This window comes from Bos javanicus, chromosome 15 (genome assembly GCF_032452875.1).
Source record: "Bos javanicus breed banteng chromosome 15, ARS-OSU_banteng_1.0, whole genome shotgun sequence".
NCBI lineage: Eukaryota > Metazoa > Chordata > Mammalia > Artiodactyla > Bovidae > Bos > Bos javanicus.
In genome coordinates, this window is record NC_083882.1 from 8,803,453 (window position 1) to 8,826,803 (window position 23,351).

At 37.5% G+C, this 23,351-nt stretch overlaps 1 protein-coding gene across 1 annotated transcript in view; it reads right to left on the reverse strand.

Annotated features, from left to right (window-relative positions):
- Positions 1 to 23,351, reverse strand: part of CNTN5 (contactin 5) — a 1,653,888-nt gene that overhangs the window by 54,773 nt on the left and 1,575,764 nt on the right. The window contains exons 18-20 of the mRNA XM_061440146.1: positions 19,982 to 20,131; positions 3,201 to 3,271; positions 554 to 788 (exon numbers count right to left, since the gene is read on the reverse strand). Coding sequence (XP_061296130.1) covers positions 554 to 788; positions 3,201 to 3,271; positions 19,982 to 20,131 — 456 coding nt within the window. The remainder of the gene's footprint in view (positions 1 to 553; positions 789 to 3,200; positions 3,272 to 19,981; positions 20,132 to 23,351) is intronic.

Genomic DNA, 23,351 nt, shown 5'->3' on the forward strand with positions numbered 1-23,351 from the left:
TGCCTATTAGTCAAGATCGTTGTGAGGATTTAATGATACCATGTGTGAAAAGCTTGCAACCAAAAATCCTGTCTGATACTTATCAGTACAATATTTTGTGTGGATATTAGTAACAAATATTTATTGGAGTATTTATTTAAATTCATTTGATATAAATTTAAATTTTTGTGGATTAATATGGAAAATGATCTAAATTTCAAGCCAAAGAAGAATAGTTAAATGTCCACACATTCACAGAATAGACTACATAACAGGTATGACTAATATTGTTATTATCATGGAAAGATATTTGCCATATATCAGTGGGGCATGAAGAACATAAAGAAAAGTATTAATATATGGAATTATCAATTTTTTTCAATAAAACTTATTTGGAAAAATTTTGGAAAAATACATCTAAAAAGTTTACTGAATTTATGGGTAAGTTTTGTTTTATGGGTTTTTTATTTTCTCTTCTGGCATATCTGTATTTTCTAATAATACAATAATGTCACATTCAGTTACCAAAATAAATATTAAAATGTTAAATGAAAATAAGGATGATAAAACTGACCTCCTTCAGCTGAACATATGACAACAATTTGACTGAAAGGTCCATCCCCTTTATTGTTATAAACGCCAACCTTCACTTCAAAGGGGGTAAGAGGAGGGACGCTTTCATCTCGATAGATGAATTTTGAAGCATCAGAGGATGTCACCATTTTTTCCTTCCAGCCACGTGTTCCATTGGGCCTGAAAGCCACAATATAGCCAAAGCCTTCCCCATTCTGAAACTCTTCAGATACTGGCTAGAGAAGAAAAATACAATTAATTATCAGCAAAATAACTGGCCAAAAAAACTATTTATTCCAGTCTTTAACTTTTTAAAATTATAGATAACTAGAATAAAAGAGATTCTCCAAACTTTTTAGTACATTGAAAGCCAATGTAGCATAATCACTTGGCAGTTGTTGCAAATTTAAAAGGCTTTAAAGGTAAAAGTTAAAAAATTAAATGCTATCAGTTGATATTTAAGAAAATTATCAAGAGTATTGAAAACTCCTGAAGTGAGACAACTTTATTCCAATTAGTCATGTACATGAAGCAAAGGTCCTTGAAGTCCACACTATAATTTAACATGTTGGTGAAAATTGTCATATGGTCTGGTGGTTGGGAAAATCTTGTCACTGGTAATGCTCTGCAGAGGTCTTTGGTCAGAAAATTTAAGAGAAATTAATGTAAGACCTTTCATTTTTCTTTTTTTAGTATTTTTCTTAATTGCTTTTGTGCTTTACTAACATATGAAATATTAGAATAATTAGAATACAATATATGCTCAAGAAGTTTGTACTATATGATTTATATTTAAATTCTTTAATTTTTATTTTTTTGGTCGCATGGCCTCATATACCAGATCATAGCTCCCCAATCCATGTCTCTTTAGTGGAAGACTGGAGCCCTAACCACTGGACTGCAAGAGAATTCCCACATTTAAATTTGTTAAATAGGCATGAATTGCGTTGTGCAATTGTGATTAACTAGTTAGTCAATGGAGCAGTTACCACCCATTGCCTAGGACAATGTTTGACAAATAGATATCCAATAGACAGTGGCTGAGCAGTAAAGAATCTGCCGGCAGTGCAGGAGTCTCAAGAGCTGAAAGTTTGATCCCTAAGTCGGGAAGATCCCCCAGAGGAGGGCATGGTTACCCACTCTAGTATTCTTGCCTGGAGAATCCCATGGACAGAGGAGCCTACAGTCCATAGGCTTGCCAAGAGTTGGACACGACTCAAGCGACTTAACACACACAAATATTTGTTACTTTATAAACAAATTTTGATTTGAGGAAAAACTATGTGTTGAATGGAGGAAAAGAGACAAAATCTATCATTTCAAAGTATTATATACTAAATGTTTATATCCTCTCCCCTATCCCCACCCCACCAGCTTATGTGATAATTCCTAACCCCCCATGTGATTGTATTAGGAGATGGATTTGGGGTAGGTGATTTAGTTATGAGGATGGAATACTCATGAGTCAGATTAGTGCCCTAATAATAGAGACTCTAGAGAGCTCTTCTGACCCTCTGCCAGATGAGGACAGAGTGAGAAGATGGTGCTATAAGCACCAGGAAGTAGGCCCTCACTAGATCTGAACCCACCTGTGCCTTCTAGAACTGGACTTCCAGCATCCAAAACTGTGAGAAAGAAATTTCTGTTGTTTATAAGCCACCCAGTCTATGGCATTTTTGTTACAGTAGCCCAAGCTGAGTAAGACACAAAACTGACAGGGAAGGCAATTCCATTTAGAGAGATATGATCTCAGTGAAGGTCAGGAATTGGGAAGTTAATACCTCTGCAGAAATCAAAAGCAAGACATAAAATTTAATTGAAGAAGAAGAGAATGAACAGAGGAACAGGTCAGAGGATGTGCTCATGGAAGATTTACTAAGGGGAAAGAAGTTTTTCTGTATATTTTTGTACATTCTTTCATTGTTCTTTGAGATGGTCAGGGATTAGTTCAGTTTTCTCCAATAGGCACTTCCATCTCCACTTTCTAAGGCATTGATCTGTGATCTACAAAGCTATATTTGATAATAGAGTAAGTTAACCTCAGAGGAGGAAAGTGGCTTTATGTAAAATAAATGTACCTCTCACAGGCTTTCACTCCCACTCCTTTCCTTTGACAGAAGGAATTTTGGAGGTCAGATGATGATGGATACAAAAGAACAAGGATTTTGTTTTAAAAATCCCAATTCTACTGTTTCTCAGGAAATTACTCAACCTGTGTATCAGTTTCATCATTTGGAAAACAGGGAAAATTATCACCACTAGTGGGATTATTGTATGGGATAAATGAGATATCCCAGGCTCGACTCCAGAAAAACCTCAGTGGTTTTAGCCCACAAAATGTCAACTGTGAAGTACTCAAACATTAAACTAACCCAAACAAGCATCTAAACTAATTTGAGAGGACATGTTTTAATCATTCAAACTTTATTCTAAGAAAGCTCATATGACAGGATGGGACTTTAGACTTTGTATGAAAGGTTCACATTGGAAATATTCATGTGAGTAATTGATGCTAAAAGTGTTTTGTAATCTCATTTGTAATCTCAAACAAAAATTACACAGTTACTCTGTACGAGGTACTCATACCCTATGTATAGCTTTCTATTTAAGGAATCAACACGTCCTGACATCTGAGTGGGCTTTCTTACCTCCCAGGCGATGACCAACTCGTGCCTTCTTCCACTTCTTCCACTTACATTGGTAGGTGCTGTCTTTGGAACTGTGGTTAAAAATGGGCCATGAGTGAGGAAAATGCACACTTTAAGTGTCCCTACAATAAGAATGCATCATAATTCTACCTGGTTGGGTAACATTTCCAAATAAACAGATCAAAATTTGTTTGAAGTCAGGGTGGTCTTATTCAATATTAAAACAAAATGTTTGTGATGGATACCCTGCTTTCAAATCTCTGTGGGAGAGTTTGGCATATACTTTTCATGGCCATATACTGCATCTCCAAACTAATTATTCTCTTGTAAACGTTCTCTGGTTTATAAGGTCCAAATCATAATTAACACTACAGTCAAGGACATCTACTAATGATAAGTTTCATGGTACACATTTTTTTTCCTTTCTAATCATGTGAATCTTCTGTGATCCAGGGCTTGCAGAGCCCCTGGAAACTCCACAGGTAGACGTTAGCCTTAAGGCTTTTCTAGAACTCCCAGGAAGCTCCAGTTTAAAGAATTTTTTCCCCCAGCTAAAAACTAGTATTTATTCTTCTTTTTCTTTTTTTCATGGAAAATGCCAATTATAGTTTATTTTGACGGGTAAATGCAGTTCCTTTTCTTCTTTAATATTTTTATGGGAGTGGAGACCTAGGTTCGAATCCTGGGTTGGGAAGATCCTCTGGAGGAGGGCATGGCAACCCACTCCAGCATTCTTGCCTGGAGAATTCCATGGACAGAGGAACCTGGCGGACTACAGTCTATGGGGTCGCAAGGAGTCGGACAGGACTGAGCGACTAAGCACACATAGCTTATTTACAATATTCTGTCAGTTTCAGGTATATTGCAAAGTGAATCTGTTATACATAAACATATATTCAGTCTTTTTAAGATTCTTTTCCCATTACAGAGTGGTGAGTAGAGCACCTGGGGGATATAGCAGGTTCTTACAAAGAAATCTTAGCAATAGCTCCATGGAGTGAGAACCTGTTTAAATGATTACATATTACAAAATAAATAAATAAATAAATAAAAGGCTAAAAGACTGAATCTCTCTGAAAAATGAAAAATATATAGATACTTGGCAAAACTTTTACAAATGTGTAATTATTAAAAGAATAAATGTGTCAAAGAAATAAATTTCCCCTTCACTGCACCAAACCACAAAATATGTTTGTAGTTGAAAGGGAATATTATCAAAGAAATAACTGTTAAATGAAGAAAATTATTAAAAGAAAGCCTTTTCCAGGCTATGAGACTGCATTAGCAATGTTAGTGTTACCTTTATATCTCAACATATAGTTTTTAAATGATCTTGATATACTAATATACATTAACTTTCATATATTACCTACTTGGATGAAAGGGTTTTAATTACTGGCAGATATTCACACAACATTTTGTATACTAGAAAAACTGATGTAGAATTTACATACTATATCTACTAGGAGAAGGCAATGGCACCCCACTCCAGTACTCTTGCCTGGAAAATCCCATGGATGGAGGAGCCTGGTAGGCTGCAGTCCATGGGGTCGCTGAGGGTCGGACATGACTGAGCGACTTCACTTTCACTTTTCACTTTCATGCATTGGAGAAGGAAATGGCAACTCACTCCAGTGTTCTTGCCTGGAGAAACCCAGGGACGGGGGAGCCTGGTGGGCTGCCGTCTATGGGGCCACGCAGAGTCTGACACGACTGAAGTGACTTAGTAGTAGCAGTAGTAGTAGTAGTAGAAAGGAAAAAAACAATTTTCCCTGGACCGTGGAGGTGGGAAAGAGCACTATCATTGCGTCTGTTGAATAAAATGACCTTTAGTCACCAGGGTCCCAATTTCATTTCCTAGGCCATGTTCTCCATGAATGTCAGTTCTTGCCTTGTTCATGTAGAAGGATATATACAGAAGCAGTGACCAATCTTTCTTTCTTCTTTCACAGTTACATACATGTCAAAAATTATTCACATGTGGAGTTCACACTCATGTATTCCCTCAGAATCATATGGAACTAGATACCCCTTTGCCTCTCAGTCAGGAAATTACAAGTGATTCAACTAAGAAAAATGATGGCATTGGAGCAATAGCAGTAAATACATCCTGATTTATATGAAGAACAGGCAGATGACTTGAGTTTTTTACTAATAGTCAAAAGTTATTGTGGCATGTAACAACTTATGACATGGCAGTGTGCCTTGATACCAGGTCTCCAAATCACTGTTATACAGTACTAATTCAAAATTCTTTTTTTTTCTCGTGTATGGTATGGATAAGGCACACAAGAAAAAAACTGGTTTAACTGTATGTATAAAAGGGCAGGGATACACAATTTCAAATATACATCAGTGGCTAATGTCAGAGTTCTGAATACTGTGACCATCAATTCACAGTTAAATAAACTGTGTAAACAAGTTAATTTGTTGATATTGTGGCTTCTCTTAGTGCTATTTGTTTATAAAAAATAAAAAGTTATCCACATACAAATGTTTCACATTCGTCTCTGACAATTAATAGCTAAATAATATTCAACTAATAGCTACCAGAGCCACCTACTTCATCTATAAAATTGGAATTACTTATTTATACCCTAAATTTAGGATCTCGAATATTTTTCTTTGAAGATACTCTCCCCACAAGCATGGATTTTGTGGAAAGACTAGGCACTGAAAGTCCTTTTCTGTTTTATTTAGCCCTTAGACATCATCTAAAAAGAGAATGCTTGGAACCTCTAGCTTACAGTTTGAAAGCAGGCTGTACACTCTTTTGTGAATATTTCTTGAAGTTCATTAAAGAAACATGAGTAGGATAAAATACAAGTGATGGTTTGATGTCAAAACTTTCTTCTTTTGGTAGTATTGTCCCATAGTCTATTAATGCTTTTGTTTTTTAGAAAACGTATTAAGAGTTTTCAAAGATTTTAACTTTTTGAGTAAAAAAAGAGAAAAAGAAACTAATGAAAAGTGTGGTGAAAATTTCCACTTTGAGGAACCAAGAAAGCAACATTTAATTTGCCTTTTTTTTTTAATTTGATTTTATTTTTAAACTTTACAATATTGTATTAGTTTTGCCAAATATCGAAATGAATCCACCACAGGTATACCCGTGTTCCCCATCCTGAACCCTCCTCCCTCCTCCCTCCCCTACCCTCCCTCTGGGTCATCCCAGTGCACCAGCCCCAAGCATCCAGTATTGTGCATCGAACCTGGACTGGCAACTCATTTCATACATGATATTATACATGTTTCAATGCCATTCTCCCAAATCATCCCACCCTCTCCCTCTCCTACAGAGTCCATAAGACTGATCTATACATCGGTGTCTCTTTTGCTGTCTCATACACAGGGTTATTGTTACCATCTTTCTAAATTCCATATATATGCGTTAGTATACTGTATTGGTGTTTTTCTTTCTGGCTTACTTCACTCTGTATAATAGGTTCCAGTTTCATCCATCTCATTAGAACTGATTCAAATGTATTCTTTTTAATGGCTGAGTAATACTCCATTGTGTATATGTACCACAGCTTTTGTATGGGAAATGTCCTTGTCAAATTATTCATAATTGACCTAGATTTTGTAAAATTTATTTTATTGTATAAAATTAGTTTTTGAAGTCTTCCTACTGCTATCAGTTTCTTTTAAGGTAGTGAAATGAAAATCACTCAGTAGTGTCTGACTCTGCCTGCCAGGCTCCTCTGTCCATGGAATTCTCCAGGCAAGAATATTGGAGTGGGTAACTATTCACTTCTCCAGGGGATCTTCCCAACCCAGGGATCAAAGCCAAGTCTCCCACATTACAGTTGGATTCTCTACCATCTCAGCTACCAGAGAAACCCATATTCAGCTTCATGTTAAGTAAGTTTATCCAATTTGAATGTATAATGAAAGTGAAAGTTGCTCAGTCATGTCCAACTCTTTGCAATGCCATAGACTACACAGTCCATGGAATTCTCCAGGCCAGAATACTGCAGTGGGTAGCCTTTCCCTTCTCCAGGGGATCTTGCACCCAGGTCTCCCACATTGCAGGTGGATTCTTTACCAGATGAGCCACAAGAGAAGCCCTTTAATGTATAATAAATGATACAAAAGAGGCATTATAGAGCATTGTGTTTCAATAGTTTATGTATAAGTATGTAAGTTATAAGTTATGTATAAGTGTATAAGTTAGTGTATAAGCATGAACTGTTCTTTCTACAACAGGCTTGCTCGATATAATAGGAAATAGTAACAGAAAATAGTAACTGAAATGGTAACAGAAAACTTGAGGCTTTAAAGACAGGAAAATAACCTAAATGTCCATTGATCGATGGATGGATAAAAAATATATAGTGTATTATAATACAGTGAAATACTATTCACCATACAAAGAAAGTAACCTGACCACTTGAGACAACACAGATGGACGTGGAGGGCAGTGTATTAAGTGAAACAAGCTGGACAGGGGATGACAAACATTGTACGATCTCATTTACACGTGAAATCTTAAAAAAAATGACACTGGTAGGAACAGGGAATGAATTGGTGATCGCCAGAGGTGAGGATAGGGGTTGAGGAAACGGGAAAATGTGGTACAAAGGTACAAACTTCCGGACACAGGATAAATAAGTTCTGGGAAGACATGGTGACTACAGTTAACAATACTGTTATCATATATTTGAATATTGCGGAGAGCATATCTTAAAAGTTTTCATCATAAGGAAAAACCGTGAGGTGATTAATATTAACTAAATTTATTATGATAGTCATATTGTAATACACAAATATATAAAATCATTATGTTGTTCACTTTTAATATAGTGTTATATATCAATTATATCTCAATAAAACTGGAAAAACAAACAAAAAAGAAAACCTCAGGCTTTAATAGATACAACTCAGGCAGTGTGTTCTGCTGTCAGGATCACAATGTTTGAAATGAGCACTCTGATTCTAATTAGCTTAAATTTCCTAATTACATGCAGATGATCAGTGGAACCCATGTTCATTCATTTCTTTTTCAAGTTGATGGCACACAGTTATTATCTCTGCAGTCAACACTTTGGAGTCCACTGATTTTAATTATATCCTTTATTTATAAAACAACATGCTTATGATATGTAGAGATATGCCTTAATCTTTCAGAGTCCTTCTGTTGTGAAAGTTCTATAATTCTTGTTAGAAGCAAAAAATTAATATGATCAAACGTAATAAATGCTTTCATTGAGTTCAGAGAAATACACATTTACTTAAAACCAAATATATTTAAATATAGTCAAATTCTGATTTAGATTTATGCAGCTAGATTCCTCTCTCCCTCAGTTGGCTACTGATAAATGCCATTAAATTATTAGTTCAGAGACTCAAGTTTACACACATTGTTAATGGGTTCACTCTGGGCTTCCCTGGTCACTCAAATGTTAAAGAATTTGCCTGCATTGCAGGAGACCTGGGATTTGATCCTTGGGTTGGGAAGATTCCTTGGAGGAGGGCATGGCAACCCATTCCAGCATTCTTGCCTGGAGAATTCCATGGACTGAGGAGCCTGGTCGGCTATGGTCCATGGGGTCGCAAAGAGTCAGACACCACTGAGGGACTAACACTTTCACTTTCACTAATTTTTCTGCATTTCTTTTTGAACATTATTCTTCCATGACTGAATAATGTGATTAACACTTTTCCAACAATCTGTAAATCCCTTGTAAAACATGTCTGGCATGTTAAAATGTAGACTTTTGTCTCTTTTCATTTTATATGTTTGGTTGCAAATGCTCAGAGCAACCAAAACATATTATACTACCTTAGTTTAAGCATGCATGAAGTTAAGCTTGTGCTTCAATGAACTCTTCCTAAGTGTAGTAGTCTGAACAAAGTCTGTCACACTAAAAATATGCTTTAATTAACACTCAACTAATGAAAGAATACAGGATGAAATCATCTACCAATCTCTCTTTTTCTTCCCCTGAAAAATTTCCAAATCTACTATAGTAGATGTTTACATGGCTCATTAAATAATACAGCTTTGCTAGAGATCTGAGAGAAGTCACAAAATTAGGAGCATAATCCAGCAACTACTTTGGACAGCAAAGTGCAGAAGAAAGGAACAAAGAAGAGAGGTTACTTACATGGTGAGGGTGAGGTCAGGAGAGAAATCAAACAACAACAAAAGTTCCTACCTGAATTGAAGTATATAACATACAAGTATTTCCGTTAACTCATTATCACTTAAGCCCACTTTATTAGAAGAGTTAGAGTTTCCAAAATTTAAAAAAGAAAAATCAGTGGTGTTTCCTAAGGAGTTCAAATAATGCTGTTATTCCTATCAATAGTGTAGATAAAGTGGTATGTGTAAGTAGTAATAAAGTGTTCTTCTGGGACCAAGAAAGATCATAAAACCTAATAACAGTTTTACTGTTCTAGCTGGTTGGCTGAAATACTTCTTACCCTCTTTGTCCTTCAGTTTCCTCATGGAGATAATAATAGTACTTACTTTTTAACGTTTTCAAAATTATATATCACAGTGCCTAGAAATGTAATTTATAAATTTAACTTCTATGCAGAGTTTATATCATGCAAAATGCCAGGCTGGATGAGTCACAAGCTGAAATCAAGATTGCAGGGAGAAATAGCAACAATCTCAGAATGCAGATGATATGACTCTAATGGCAGAAAGTAAAGAGGAACTAAACAGACTCTTGGTGAGGATGAAAGAGGAGAGTGAAAAAGCTGGCTTAACACTCAACATTCAAAAAGCTAAGATCATGGCATCCAGTCCCATTACTCCATAGCAAATAGATGGGTAAAAAGTGGAAACAGTGACAGATTTTATTTTCTCGGGCTTCCAAATTACTGCAGCTGGTGACTGCAGCCATGAAATCAAAAAACACTTGCTCTTTGGAAGAAAAGCTATGACAAATGTAGACAGTGTATTAAAAATCAAAAACATCACCTTGTTGACAAAGGTCCTTATAGTCAAAGCTATGGTTTTTCCAGTAGTAATGTATGGATGTGAGAGTTGGACCACAAAGAAGGATGAGTGTCAAAGAACTGATGCTTTTGAATTGTAGTGGAGAAGACTCTTGAGAGTCCCTTGGATAGCAAGAAGATCAAACTAGTATATCCTAAAGGAAATCAACCCTGAATATTCATTGGAAGGACTGATATTAAAGCCGAAGCTCCAATACTTCGGCCGCCTGATACAAAGAGCTGACTCAGTGGAAAAGACCCTGATGCTGGGAAAGATTGAAGGCAAAAGAAAAAGGGGTAGCAGAAGATGAGACAGTTAGATGAACTCCCCAGGTTGGTAGGTGCCCAATATGCTACTGGAGATCAATAGAGAAATAACTCCATAAATAATGAAGGGATGAAGCTAAAGTAAAAACAACATCCAGTTGTGGATGTGACTGGTGATAGAAGCAAGGTCTGATGCTGTAAGGAGCAATATTGTATAGGAACCTGGAATGTTAGGTCCATGAATCAAGGCAAATTGGAAGTGGCCAAACAGGAGATGGCAAGAGTGAACGTCGACGTTCTAGGAATCAGCAAACTAAGATGGACTGGAATAGGTGAATTTAACTCAGATGACCATTGTATCTACTACTGTGGGCAGGAATCCCTTAGAAAAAATGGAATAGCCATCACAGTCAACAAGAGTCTGAAATGCAGTACATGGATGTAATCGCAAAATGACAGAATGATCTCTGTTCGTTTCCAAGGCAAACCATTCAATATCACGGTGATCCAAGTCTATGCCCCAACCAGTAATGCTGAAGAAGCTGAAGTTGAACGGTTCTATGAAGACCTACAAGACCTTTTAGAACTAACACCCAAAAAAGATGTCCTTTTCATTATAGGAGTTTGGAATGCAAAAGTAAGAAATCAAGAAACACCTGGAGTAACAGGCAAATTTGGCCTTGGAGTACAGAATGAAGCAGGGCAAAGACTAATAGAGTTTTGCCAAGGGAATACACTGGTCATAGCAAACACCCTCTTCCAACAACACAAGAGAAGATAACTTGGGAATCATCATTTGGGGCTTAAGATTAGAATTCCAGGTTTGCCACTTACTGACTAGGTAACTTTATACAAGTTTTTAAGATTCTCCTATTTTGTTTTCTCATCTATAAGATGGGACTAAAACTTCCTGCTTTACAGAGTTGATATAAGATTTAAATGCTATAACGCAGAGCATGTGCTCAACGCTGGACTTGGAACATGCTTCATGATTTTCGACTGGCATATAGTATGATAGGGACTAAGGAGACAGGAGAAATCTAACTTGAGTGTGTCACATTTACTCCTGGGCTGATATCCTCTCCCTGCCCTTTTGTCTTTCTTGCTCAAATATTCCAGTGCTCTCCCCTCACCTTGTTATTAATCAGAAATGGACATGCCTAACAATTACTCATTTTTCATTTAGAAAGGCATTTGTTAAAATCACCATCTCTGTTTGCAAAGTGCCTCTGAGACTGAAGATATACTTCTTGAAAACATTTTGTAGAAAAGATTTCATGATTTAAAAAACTGGTTTCATGATTTTAAAATACTGTCTGCTGTACTATTAGCTTCTTTTTTTCCTGAATATTGAGATTTGGTCTTAGAGGGCTGTTGCTTGCTCTTAATATGATCTTCATCTTCTCTTAGTGTTACTGAGAACCATTTCTTTTATTTAATATAATTAAATTACTCAGTTGAAGAAAGCTATAATGTTCACTTAATAGTATGTTCTTTGAGATTTTCCCAATTATTTCAGTTGAATGCTTATGTTTTTTTAGATCATATTTTTTTTTTTTAGAAACACAGACTGGAGAGACCTTTAAAACCCTCACAGCTTTATGCCTTTCTCTGTACACTCCAGTGCCTGACAATAGTACGTAGATTTTTTAATTGCCCCTATAAATAATTCCACCTGAATCCCATTTGGTCTGGCTTTCAAAGCCACATTAAATGCCATTTTAAAGGCCAGCCCACATGCCCCTGAGAAAACTAATTCAGCTCCATCTTACAATAGTATTTTATTGTGTTCATTCCATAACTTTTGAACTCAATGAATTTTCCTAAGTAATTATCACAGACAAGAACCGCAAAAATAAGAATACGAACAAAGCAAGAGCCTATCAGAAGTAGAAAGATAATGTACATGGAAAGAAAATGTAGTAGGAAGCTTAATGAGTCTTTTCTGGAATTGGGATGAGACACATGTAACCTCAGATGCTAAAGTGAGGTTGCCTAGCTAAAACCACAGAACTATTAGGAAATGGAGAAACCCAATTTTCTGACCCTTTCCTATTACTCTCCTCTAGCCATCTTTGTGAGATTATTTAGCACAAGGAATGTGTTGGAAGAGGCTGTCAGCTTAGCAGATGGATGTGCTGTGGCGTCGCCCTCCAGCCTCGGCTGTCACTAGGAGCGAAGTGGGAGTGTCATTTCCCCCTCGAGCTAAGTATCATAAGAAGCAAAACAGCTGCTGCAGAGTACAGATGCTTACTTCTCACATCCCAGCTGGATGCTGTGGAGCTTCAGAATTTTGTAGGATGACCCAGTCCCACACTATGCTACTAGAGCAGAGACCAAAATAGTTTTTGAAGACATACTATACTTCTAAATCTTGGTGGATCAGAAAAGTGAAATAATATTGTGGGCAAAGCAGAAACTACAGAAGGTAGGTTTGAATAGGCTTGCTGGGATCAGAGCTGATAAAGCTGCCTGCTAGTAGGAGATAGGATACTCTCCAAAGAACCCATAGTACTCATGAGAGAAAGAAACAGGATGTGGACAAATGCCATCTCGTGGGACACTCAATATTTGCTTGAGAACCACAAACTGCAACACCTGAAGTGGATGTCCACCTTCTTCTTTTCTGACCTGGGAGTTGGAATAGAATTTGGAGCTCAGAGAGGAAGCAGAAAGAAGCAAGAAAAGAGAAATCATAACCCTTTAGTCAAGCCTGCACTAGGATAGAGGGACCGAAGCATAGAACTGGATATGAGATGCAAGTTTTTATTAAGCTAAAATGGAATTCTTTAATACCTGAAAAATGAGACTGTCCTAATACCTAAAAATCTGTAGATAATAGTTGGGCCTGAAGCCATACTTGAGATGAAGCATACTGGAAAACAATGGTGGGAGAAGAATAAAACTTATTAATATGTTTAAACTCTACCAAGTTCAGCATGTTTAATAAACCAGTTACCTAGCTATAACATGATATAGTACAGAAACTGCTAAGGCTAGAAAATATTTTCTTCTGATTGTTTACTTGATACTCATATTTATTTGGTTGAGCATTAACCTCTTAAATATAAGTATATATTTTCCTTATTTGGCCAAAAATTGTTGTTTAGTTGCTCAGTCATGTCCGACTCTTTGTGACCCCATGGAGTGTAACCTGCCAGGCTCCTCTGTTGATGGGATTCTCCAGGCAAGAATATTGGAGTGGGTTGCCATTTCCTTCTCCAGGGATATTCCCAACCCAGGAATCAAACCTCATCTCCTGCATTGGCAGGTGGATTCTGTACCGCTGAGCCACCAGGTAACCCCTCTATGGCCAAAAATATATGTGACATTTTCCATATTAACATCCAAAGAGAATGACAGGACAGAATATAATGCAGTAAGAAACTGGAAAGTTATTGAATTTGCAACAATTTGCAAGTTGTTTCATTTCCTTTCATTATAAGAACCCCCTCCCCCACAAAAAAGAGGCTACATGTTGCAACAATATAACAATCCACTATGGATGAGGCTCAGTTCAGTTTAGCTCAGTTCAGTCACTCAGTCTGTCTGACTCTTTGCGACCCCATGAATCGCAGCACGCCAGGCCTCCCTGTCCATCACCAACTACTGGAGTTCACTCAAACTCACATCCATTGAGTCAGTGATGCTATCCAGCCATCTCATCCTCTGTCAACCCCTTTTCTTCCTGCCCCCAATCCCTCCCAGCATCAGAGTTTTTTCCAGTGAGTCAACTCTTCCAAAGTACTGGAGTTTCAGCTTTAGCATCGTTCCTTCCAAAGAACACCCAGGACTGATCTCCTTTAGAATGAACTAGTTGGATCTCCTTGCAGTCCAAGGGACTCTCAAGAGTCTTCTCCAACACCACAGTTCAAAAGCATCAGTTCTTCGGCGCTCAGCTTTCTTCACAGTCCAACTCTCACATCCATACATGACTATTGGAAAAACCATAGCCTTGACTAGATGGACATTTGTTGGCAAAGTAATGTCTCTGCTTTTCAATATGCTGTCTAGGTTGGTCATAACTTTCCTTCCCTCAGCCATGTCCAACTCTTTGTGACCCCATGGACTCCAGCACACCAGACCTCTCTGCCTATCACCAACTTCTGGACTTTACGCAAACTCATGTCCATTGAGTTGGTGATGCCATCCAACCATCTCATCCTGTGTTGTCCCCTTCTCCTCCTGCCTTCAATCTTTCCTTAGCTGGATAAAAAAAAAAGCAGCATAGAGAGGCCTTACATGGAGGTGAGGAGGGGCTTGTAGCAAAGACGCACCCTGTACTGTGCACCACACTTTGAAAGTCTCTCTTGATTCTCTGACCACTCAGGTGGGCTGAGAGCCCAGGCTGGATGATGCAGTATACTGTGGAGACTTCTCAACAGAATGGTGTCTTGAAGAAGCCCACTACAAGCCAAGAGACTAGATAATGCTTACTATGTTGACAAACATATATTTAATCTGAAATTTTTCCTCTATATGAAAATGGCAACTCATGCATGATCACTATTGTTTAAATTTCTATTTAATAAAGTAATAATATTTAAATTCATGATAAAAAATAATAGTAATAACTCGCTAGTGTTAAGCACTTACCATGTGTGCCAAGCTCTTCACCTGCATTATCTTATTTAATACAATAGTCGAATGGAGTAGATTGCTATATAATTTCTATTTTACAAGTGAGAAAATTGAGCCTTGAACAGTGCATACAGCTTACCTATGTTTATTGCTAGTAAGCGGCAGAGAAGACCATTAATCCAGATCTGCCTAATTCTGAACCTGAAACTATTAATTATAGGTATTAAGCAGCGCCTTCTTTTATTTCTTTCTCTATCAATTCATTACACTTTGAAATAAAAAAGCAAGTATTGAGATTAATATCAAGAGCTTTGATAATAGAAATTTTATACAACAGAGAAAACCAAATCTTTCTAAATTGTAGATTACATAGTGAACACAATCTTTTCTCCTTTGCATCTATCTTTCAACAATTGCTGTTATAAATATGTAACTTACAGAATATTAAGGTTCAATTAAATAAAAGAATTGTTCAATTAAATGAGAATTGCTGTTGCTAAATTCATATTTACATATTTTGTTATTTCTATGAGAATGTATATTTCAAATTCATTTCTTAAAGTAAGATTTTTCTCTCTTGATTATTATCTTTTTAAATGGTAGAAAAAGATTCCCACTATTCAATACAAAGTTACATAGTAACTTAAAGATTGTAACCCATTTTCAAAATTAAACACAGAGTTATATCTACCCCCCTCCCCGTTGCTAACTCACTAAAACTTTTAAGAAAATTGAGCTATAAATAAATAAATATAAACATACATTAAAGTGTAAATATATACAGGTATCCCTTGCTTTTCAAAAGTTTGCTTTACAGCACTTTGTTTTATCTACATTAGTAACTGCTTCACTAACTGAAAGAAGTCTGAAGAGATTTTCACTTCTATGAAAGAAGGTGAAAAATGAAAACTGAAATGAAAATTCCAAAGAAATTGAGCACTAAATGAAACGAAAATTCTTCACTTGATGGCATTTTGACTTACAAAATTTTCATAGGAATGCCTTTCTTTTGTATAGCTGGGGAAACCTGTATTTGTATGACTATTTTGACATCCTAATTATAATACGTTGACTAAACCAATTTATCTTATATTTATTGACTACTAAGAGTATTTTGATGACTATAAAATTCAAAATGTATCCTATAAGATATTGCAAGGAAAATTTAACTTTTTGGGACATGTGGACAAAGAAACAATCTAAGGTAAAAACGCTTTACTAAAAGTGCTTTGGGTTTAGAATATTCTAGTAAAGAGGAGAATTTAAAGGGACATAAAGCTTTCAACTCAACATCCTGAGTGTGAGACCTTTTCTCTTCCAAGCAGCCCCACTGCTTTTCAAAGATTACTTGGTCCATTAGAACAGCGTCATCTTTTAAAATACAGGACATGTACTCAATAGAGGCAGAGTGCATCACTTGAGAAGATGTCTCAGGATGTTGGTGTCCCTTTTAATCTGTGCTGCCTGACAAAACAGGGACAAAACTCAACACTTGGTTCAACACCATTAGTAGCTCTAGCCTTGTGTGTTACCAAAGCATAAGAAGCATAAAGTGCACAGCATAGCCTTCCTCCACTCATTTTCAGAAAAGAGTATTTCATGCATTTTCATGCTATTCCTCTTCTCTTCCGTAAGATTTTAATGGACTAGAGTATGTCATGTATATAGAACTCATGATAAAATGGAGAGACAGGCACTATATAATGGAAGTAGCAGCAGAAATAGATGAGGGGCAAGTCTTTTAAAATGCATCATCTGAATACGATTTAGCTTGAAATGTGGCAGTGTTTTTGTTAAAGTACTTTTTAATAGCACAAAGAGATTTATACTATTGAAAGTCTAAAAGGATTAGTCATCCCAAATGGATTATTTATTTTTGAAATGCATATTTATAGAGAGCATCTGAATTAGGCAGTAATCTTTGCCTTTGTTTAAACACAATTAACAATATGCAAAGTAAGGCAGTGCTTTTTAGAAAATATGTGAGCCTAAGTACTAATGTTGGCAGTCATTTCAATATCTGCACAGTGAGTACATAAAATGAGGAACAACTAACCTGTTATACTCTTAATTAATGAACACCTGTACACAATGAAAGCATGGCTGATTTTATGAATGCATGGAAATACAACCAAGCAATTAATGTTTAATTTAAAATTCACACTATTGAAAATGAAGCAAGAAAAAACAACTTGTAATTGGCAAAGCACAAAAGCAGAAAGTTGGATTTTTCTGTGAATGAATCATTTCCAATGTATTAGGCTACTCTATTTTTAATATTTTTGGTGCTTAATTTTTATATGAAAAGAATTTGAACATCTTTTAAATGATTATTCTCACTTTATGAGAATTATTGTAATCTCACATTATGTAATGATTATTCTCACTTTCTGATTCTTTTCTTTCTTTCTGTTTTTAAAGAATGAGACAGTGTGTTTTAGAGAAAGAACCAACACTTTCAATGGTTTATTATAAACTGCATTCGGTTTCTAAGAAGTCACAAATCACATTTTTTGGTCCAATTCAATAATTGTGATACAAAATGTATGCATTTCATTCTTAGTCTCCCATGTACATGTTTCTCTGACCTCGGTCCTGGTGTGGGTGGCAGCATATAAAGGAAAGGAAACTAACAGTCATTTTTAATCTTTCAACAAAGACATACTACCAGTGCCAGACATTGTTCAAGGTGAACAATGAAACAGTGAACAAAAAAGACAAGATTCTCCCCCTTACTGTACTTATACTGTAATGATTGAGATTCATGTTATCACTGAGTGTAAAGACATTAATGTTCCTCCCTCTTGTATCTGTAATCTACCCCCTCTTCATTTCTCTATTGTTTTCATTATTCTCATCAACATTGTTGATATTCGTGTTTGCCTAAACTAGTCCCTTACCAAATATGTTTTACATACAATTTAATAGGGTCATAAAGGATAAATCTCAATAAGACTTTGTCCAAAGTAATCAAAACTCTATTAACAACTTTTTAATTCTGCTTCTTTCAAGTGATAAACAAGATACCTTAAAATTTGTTTTTAAATAAAGCTGTTAATCTTCCTGTGTGGTCTTTATAAACATTCTGTCAGAGACACGTTATTCTAAATGACTGGAAGCATGCTGGTGTTTTCTAAGTTGGTCAAGTTAAGGCAAAATTTGTCTTTTCAAAGTATAATTTATAGCAGGTCAGATGGTGAAGGCAGCATAAAGAATTTTAAGAAAGTGCCTATAATTAGAGGTAACTGCTAACACTGGAGAAAAAAAGGGTGAGCCAAACTATTCTGAATTTTACAGACCTGCTATATTGAATGAGTACATAACTAGAAGAAGAAACTAACATCTTCAACTTAACCTGAAGATAAGTGCAAGGGTTGGGGGGAAATTTAAGCATCTAGATGTTCAAGCTGGTTTTAGAAAAGGCAGAGGAACCAGAGACCAAATTGCCAACATCCGCTGGATAATTGAAAAAGCAAGAGAGTTCCAGAAAAACATCTATTTCTGCTTTATTGACTATGCCAAAGCCTTTGACTGTGTGGATCACAATAAACTGTGGAAAATTCTGAAAGAGATGGGAATACCAGACCACCTGACCTGCCTCTTGAGAAACCTATATGCAGATCAGGAAGCAACAGTTAGAACTGGACATGGAACAACAGACTGGTTCCAAATAGGAAAAGGAGTACGTCAAGGCTGTATATGGTCACCCAGCTTATTTAACTACATCATGAGAAACGCTGGGCTGGAGGAAGCACAAGCTGGAATCAAGATGGCCGGGAGAAATATCAATAATCTCAGATATGCAGATGACACCACTCTTATGGCAGAAAGTGAAGAGGAACTAAAAAGCCTCTTGATGAAGGTGAAAGAGGAGACTGAAAAAGTTGGCTTAAAACTCAACATTCAGAAAACGAAGATCATGGCATCCGGTCCCATCACTTTATGGAAAATAGATGGGGAAACAGTGGAAACAGTGTCAGACTTAATTTTGGGGGGCTCCAAAATCACTGCGGTGACTGCAGCCATGAAAATAAAAAACGCTTACTCCTTGGAAGACAAGTTATGACCAACCTAGACAGCATATTCAAAAGCAGAGACATTACTTTGCCAACAAAGGTCCATCTAGTCAGGGCTATGGTTTTTCCTGTGGTCATGTATGGATGTAAGAGTTGGACTGTGAAGAAGGCTGAGCGCCGAAGAATTGATGCTTTTGAACTGTGGTGTTGGAGGAGACTCTTGAGAGTCCCTTGGACTGCAAAGAGAGCCAACCAATCCATGCTAAAGGAGATCAGCCCTGGGATTTCTTTGGAGGGAATGACGCTGAAGCTGAAACTCCAGTACTTTGGCCACCTCATGTGAAGAGTTGACTCATTGGAAAAGACCCTGATGCTGGGAGGGGTTTGGGGCAGGAGGAGAAGGGGACGCCAGAGGATGAGATGGCTGACTCGATGGACTTGAGTCTCAGTGAACTCCGGGAGTTGGTGATGGACAGGGAGGCCTGGCGTGCTGCGATTCATGGGGTCGTGAAGAGTCGGACACGACTGAGGAATTGAACAGAACTGAACTGAACTGAGACCTGTATTTGTGGATAAAAGGAGAAAAAGTTCTGAAAACAAATAAAATTAAATAATTATCTTAAAGGAAATAGTTTTATGATGTCCGGGTAAATGAATTTGGAAAGATTACACTAAAGCAATAATGGTTAATTCAAATTGCTTTAAAAGTGATTATTTGCTGTATTACTCGAGGAACAAAAACCAGGGCTCTGTGACAACCTAGAGGAGTGGGATGGATTGGGAGGTGGGAGGGAGGTTCAAGAGGGAGAGGAAATATATATATACATGTATGACTGATCCATGTGATGTATGGCAGTAGCCAACACAATATTGTAAAGCAATTATCCTTTAATTAAAAATAAGTAAAAATTTAAAAAGTGATTAAGGGGCATACCCAATAGAATTCTGACTCTCTAATATTCTTACCTGCTTCATTTGTGCGGATCATTCGAGATGGAGTGCTTGGGTCTCCAGTCCCAATTGGATTGGTGGCCACCACTCTGAATTCATATTCTACCCAGGGATTCAGCTCCACCGCCATGGCTGACTCCATGTCCCCTGTTATGATTTCTGGGACTATGGAGAGGAAGGAAATTTCATGTCATTAGGTGAACTTTATTTTCTTGGGCTCAAAAATCACAGCAAATTGTGACTGCAGCCATGAAATTAAAAGACACTTCCTCCTTGGAAGGAAAATTATGAGCAATTAGACAGCATATTGAAAAGCAGAGACATTACTTTGCTGACAAAGTTCCATCTAGTCAAAGCTGTGGTTTTTCAAGTAGTCACATATGGATGTGAGAGTTGGCCCATAAAGAAAGCTGAGTGCCAAAGAATTGATGTTTTTCAACTGTGGTGTTGGAGAAGACTCTTGAGAGTCCATTGAACAGCAAGGAAATCAATCCAGTCAATCCTAAAGAAAATCAGCCCCAAATCGTTGGAAGGACTGATGCTAAAGCTGAAGCTCCAATACTTTGGCCATCTGATGCAAATAACTGATTCACTGGAAAATACTCTGATGCTGGGAGGGATTGGCGGCAGGAGAAGGGGATGACAGAGGATGAGATGGCTGGAGAACATCACTGACTCTGGACATGAGTTTGAGCAAGCTCCAGGAGTTGGTCATGGACAGGGAAGCCTGGTGTGCTGCAGTCCATGGGGTCGCAAAGAATTGGATACAACTGAGAAACTGAACTGAATTGAACTGAGGTGAACTAGAAATGCTTATAGATTGCAATCAAAGATATTAGGCCCTGACAGACATGACAGGCTTCTGCATATACCCTTATATCACGTGGTCATGTGTCACTTCCAGTCTCATCAGTAAAACAAAAATCAGTCTTCAGAAGTAAGCAGTAGCACATGTCAAAGTCTGTTATAGTTAGAATTCTTTCATCTCATCTTTACGTATAGATTGACACAACACTACTTGCCATTTTCTACACTAAAATCTTTTTTGTCAACCCTTAAACCCCAGAGAAGATGCCAACCAGTGCTTCAATTTAAGCAAACAGTTCTTGTATTTCTAGGGAAATTTCTTGAACAGTTTGCCTCTCCCAGTTCTGCCAAACATGCTCAGCCACTTGGCAGTTCCAAGCAGTGGTTTAAGAATATATCTCTCTAATTTAAAAACTCCAGTTTGTGGTTTCCAAGTGGAAGCTCTGAACTCTCCTTGGAGTGACTTTTGTACTACATTTAGATTTTTATTAAAACATAAAACTGTGTGTCAATATAATTACCACATAGTAAAGCATTTTTACATAGTGTTTATGCTCTATCTGGGACTGCTTTTCTTGTTCCCTCTTCTCTGCTGTCTAGGAAATATTTCTGGAAGAACATTTGTTCCAGAGGTGAAAGTGCAGAAAGTGCAAAACCTCCCTATGAAGTGCAAACATCCTCTGAATTTATAGCTGCCCTGATTTCTGTTTAAGCATGGCAGGGCAGTGTTGGGGAGGGGAGAGGCTTTGGATTTGATGACGCTGTAGACTTTTACTACAAGGTGAAATAAAATGCATCTTGCATTTCCCATGAAAATCTCTCTTGAAATGCAACAAGAGAAAGTTACTAAATAATCAGTTCAGTGAAAGGTGAATGCTCAGAGCATAGGCAGTGTGGGCTGCCTGACCCATCTCACAGCCCTACAGAGCTGACTTTTTAAAGCAATGAAGTGAAAACATGAAAAAAATGTCTGTCCTCTTTTGCTGCACTGGCAAATGAGCAACATCCCTGAAGTCTGAGTAGAGGATTAAGGCCACTGTTCAGTACACCATTTGGCAGAATTCTGAGCTGTGTCTGCCAAACATAAAGGTGGGAAGAAGAGATACCAAGACACTCAGCTCTCTCAAGACCCAAGAACAAACTGATTCACCAATACTTGCCTTGGGTCCATCAGGACCTTCTGTTTCATTGACTTCTGTTTAATGTCAGTCACTCCAAATAACTCCGGACATAGAGGTCATCCCTCATCCTTTACTCTAATTCCTATAGAACTCTGTCTGTCTCAATTGCCATCCTTCCCTAACATTTAAAAGCCTTGAACTGAACTAAACCCTTATTGCATTAGCGAAAGGATGCAAAGATAAACAAGATGCTATACCTGATCTCCACACCCCACACCCCATGTTCATAGTCTGTGTGAAAAGACCAGAGGGAACCACAATACCATGTATAATAAACATCAAACTCGTGAAAAAAAAAAAAGCCTGTGACTATGATCTTTGGAATTCATAATCCATCACTAGCAAAATCCCCTTGTTCGCATCTTTCTTCCATCAACTTGCTTCGAACGTTTTACTCCAGGAGAAAACTGAGTCCCCTCTGAGGCAACTTCATGCCTCTCAAGGGGTAGCCCTCTTAAAATACTGTATAGAAGAGTAACCAGTCCAGCTCAGTTGTGTCTCTCTCCTACCAGCTGCCTTCCCCTGCCAAGGTCTCTAATACAGGCATGCAGATATTTTTCCACTTAAAAACAAAACAAAATTCTTTTAAATTTTTCTTGCCTTCCAACCTTCACCCATTCTCTATGTTTCTTTTACAGCAAAGCTTCTTGAGACTTATTAATATTTGTCCCTTATTTGCTGTCTCCATTTATTCTCTTTTAATTCACTCTTGAAACTTCCTGAGTGGCACAGAGGTAAAGAATCTCCCTGCCAAAGCAGGAGATGCAGGAGACATAGGTTTGATCCCTGGGTGGGGAAGATCCCCTGGAGGAGGGAATGGCTACCCACTCGAGTATTCTTAACTGGAAAATTCCATGGACAGAGGAGCCTGGCAGGCTACAGTTCATGGGGTCACAAAGAGTCAGACCTGACTGAACACACACACACACACACACACACACACACACACACACTCACTCACTCTCGGACTCACTGCAGTTAGGCTCTCACCTCCAGCAATCCACTGCTCCCATCGAGATCACAAGTGGCCTCCAATTCTAGAACACTGTGCTCACGTCTCTGTTCCTTATTTTATTTGTTCCAACATCATGCTTCGACACAGTTAATCATTCTCTGCTCTTTGAAATGCTTTTCAAAACTTCCGCTCCTCTTGTTTCCAATTATGCCTCTTCAGTCTGCGTTGCTACTTTCTTTTTATCTTCCAGATGCACCACAGTTCTACTAACTGCCTTTTCTTTTTTATTGTACTCTAAGGTGATCGTATCCAGTCTCACGGTTCTAAATGCCTTCTGTATGCTGATGGCTGTAACATTTTCAGCTATGAACTTCCTCCCTAGACTCCAAATTCATATGCCCTATAATCTATTAAACATTTCCATTTAGATAGAGTTAATCTT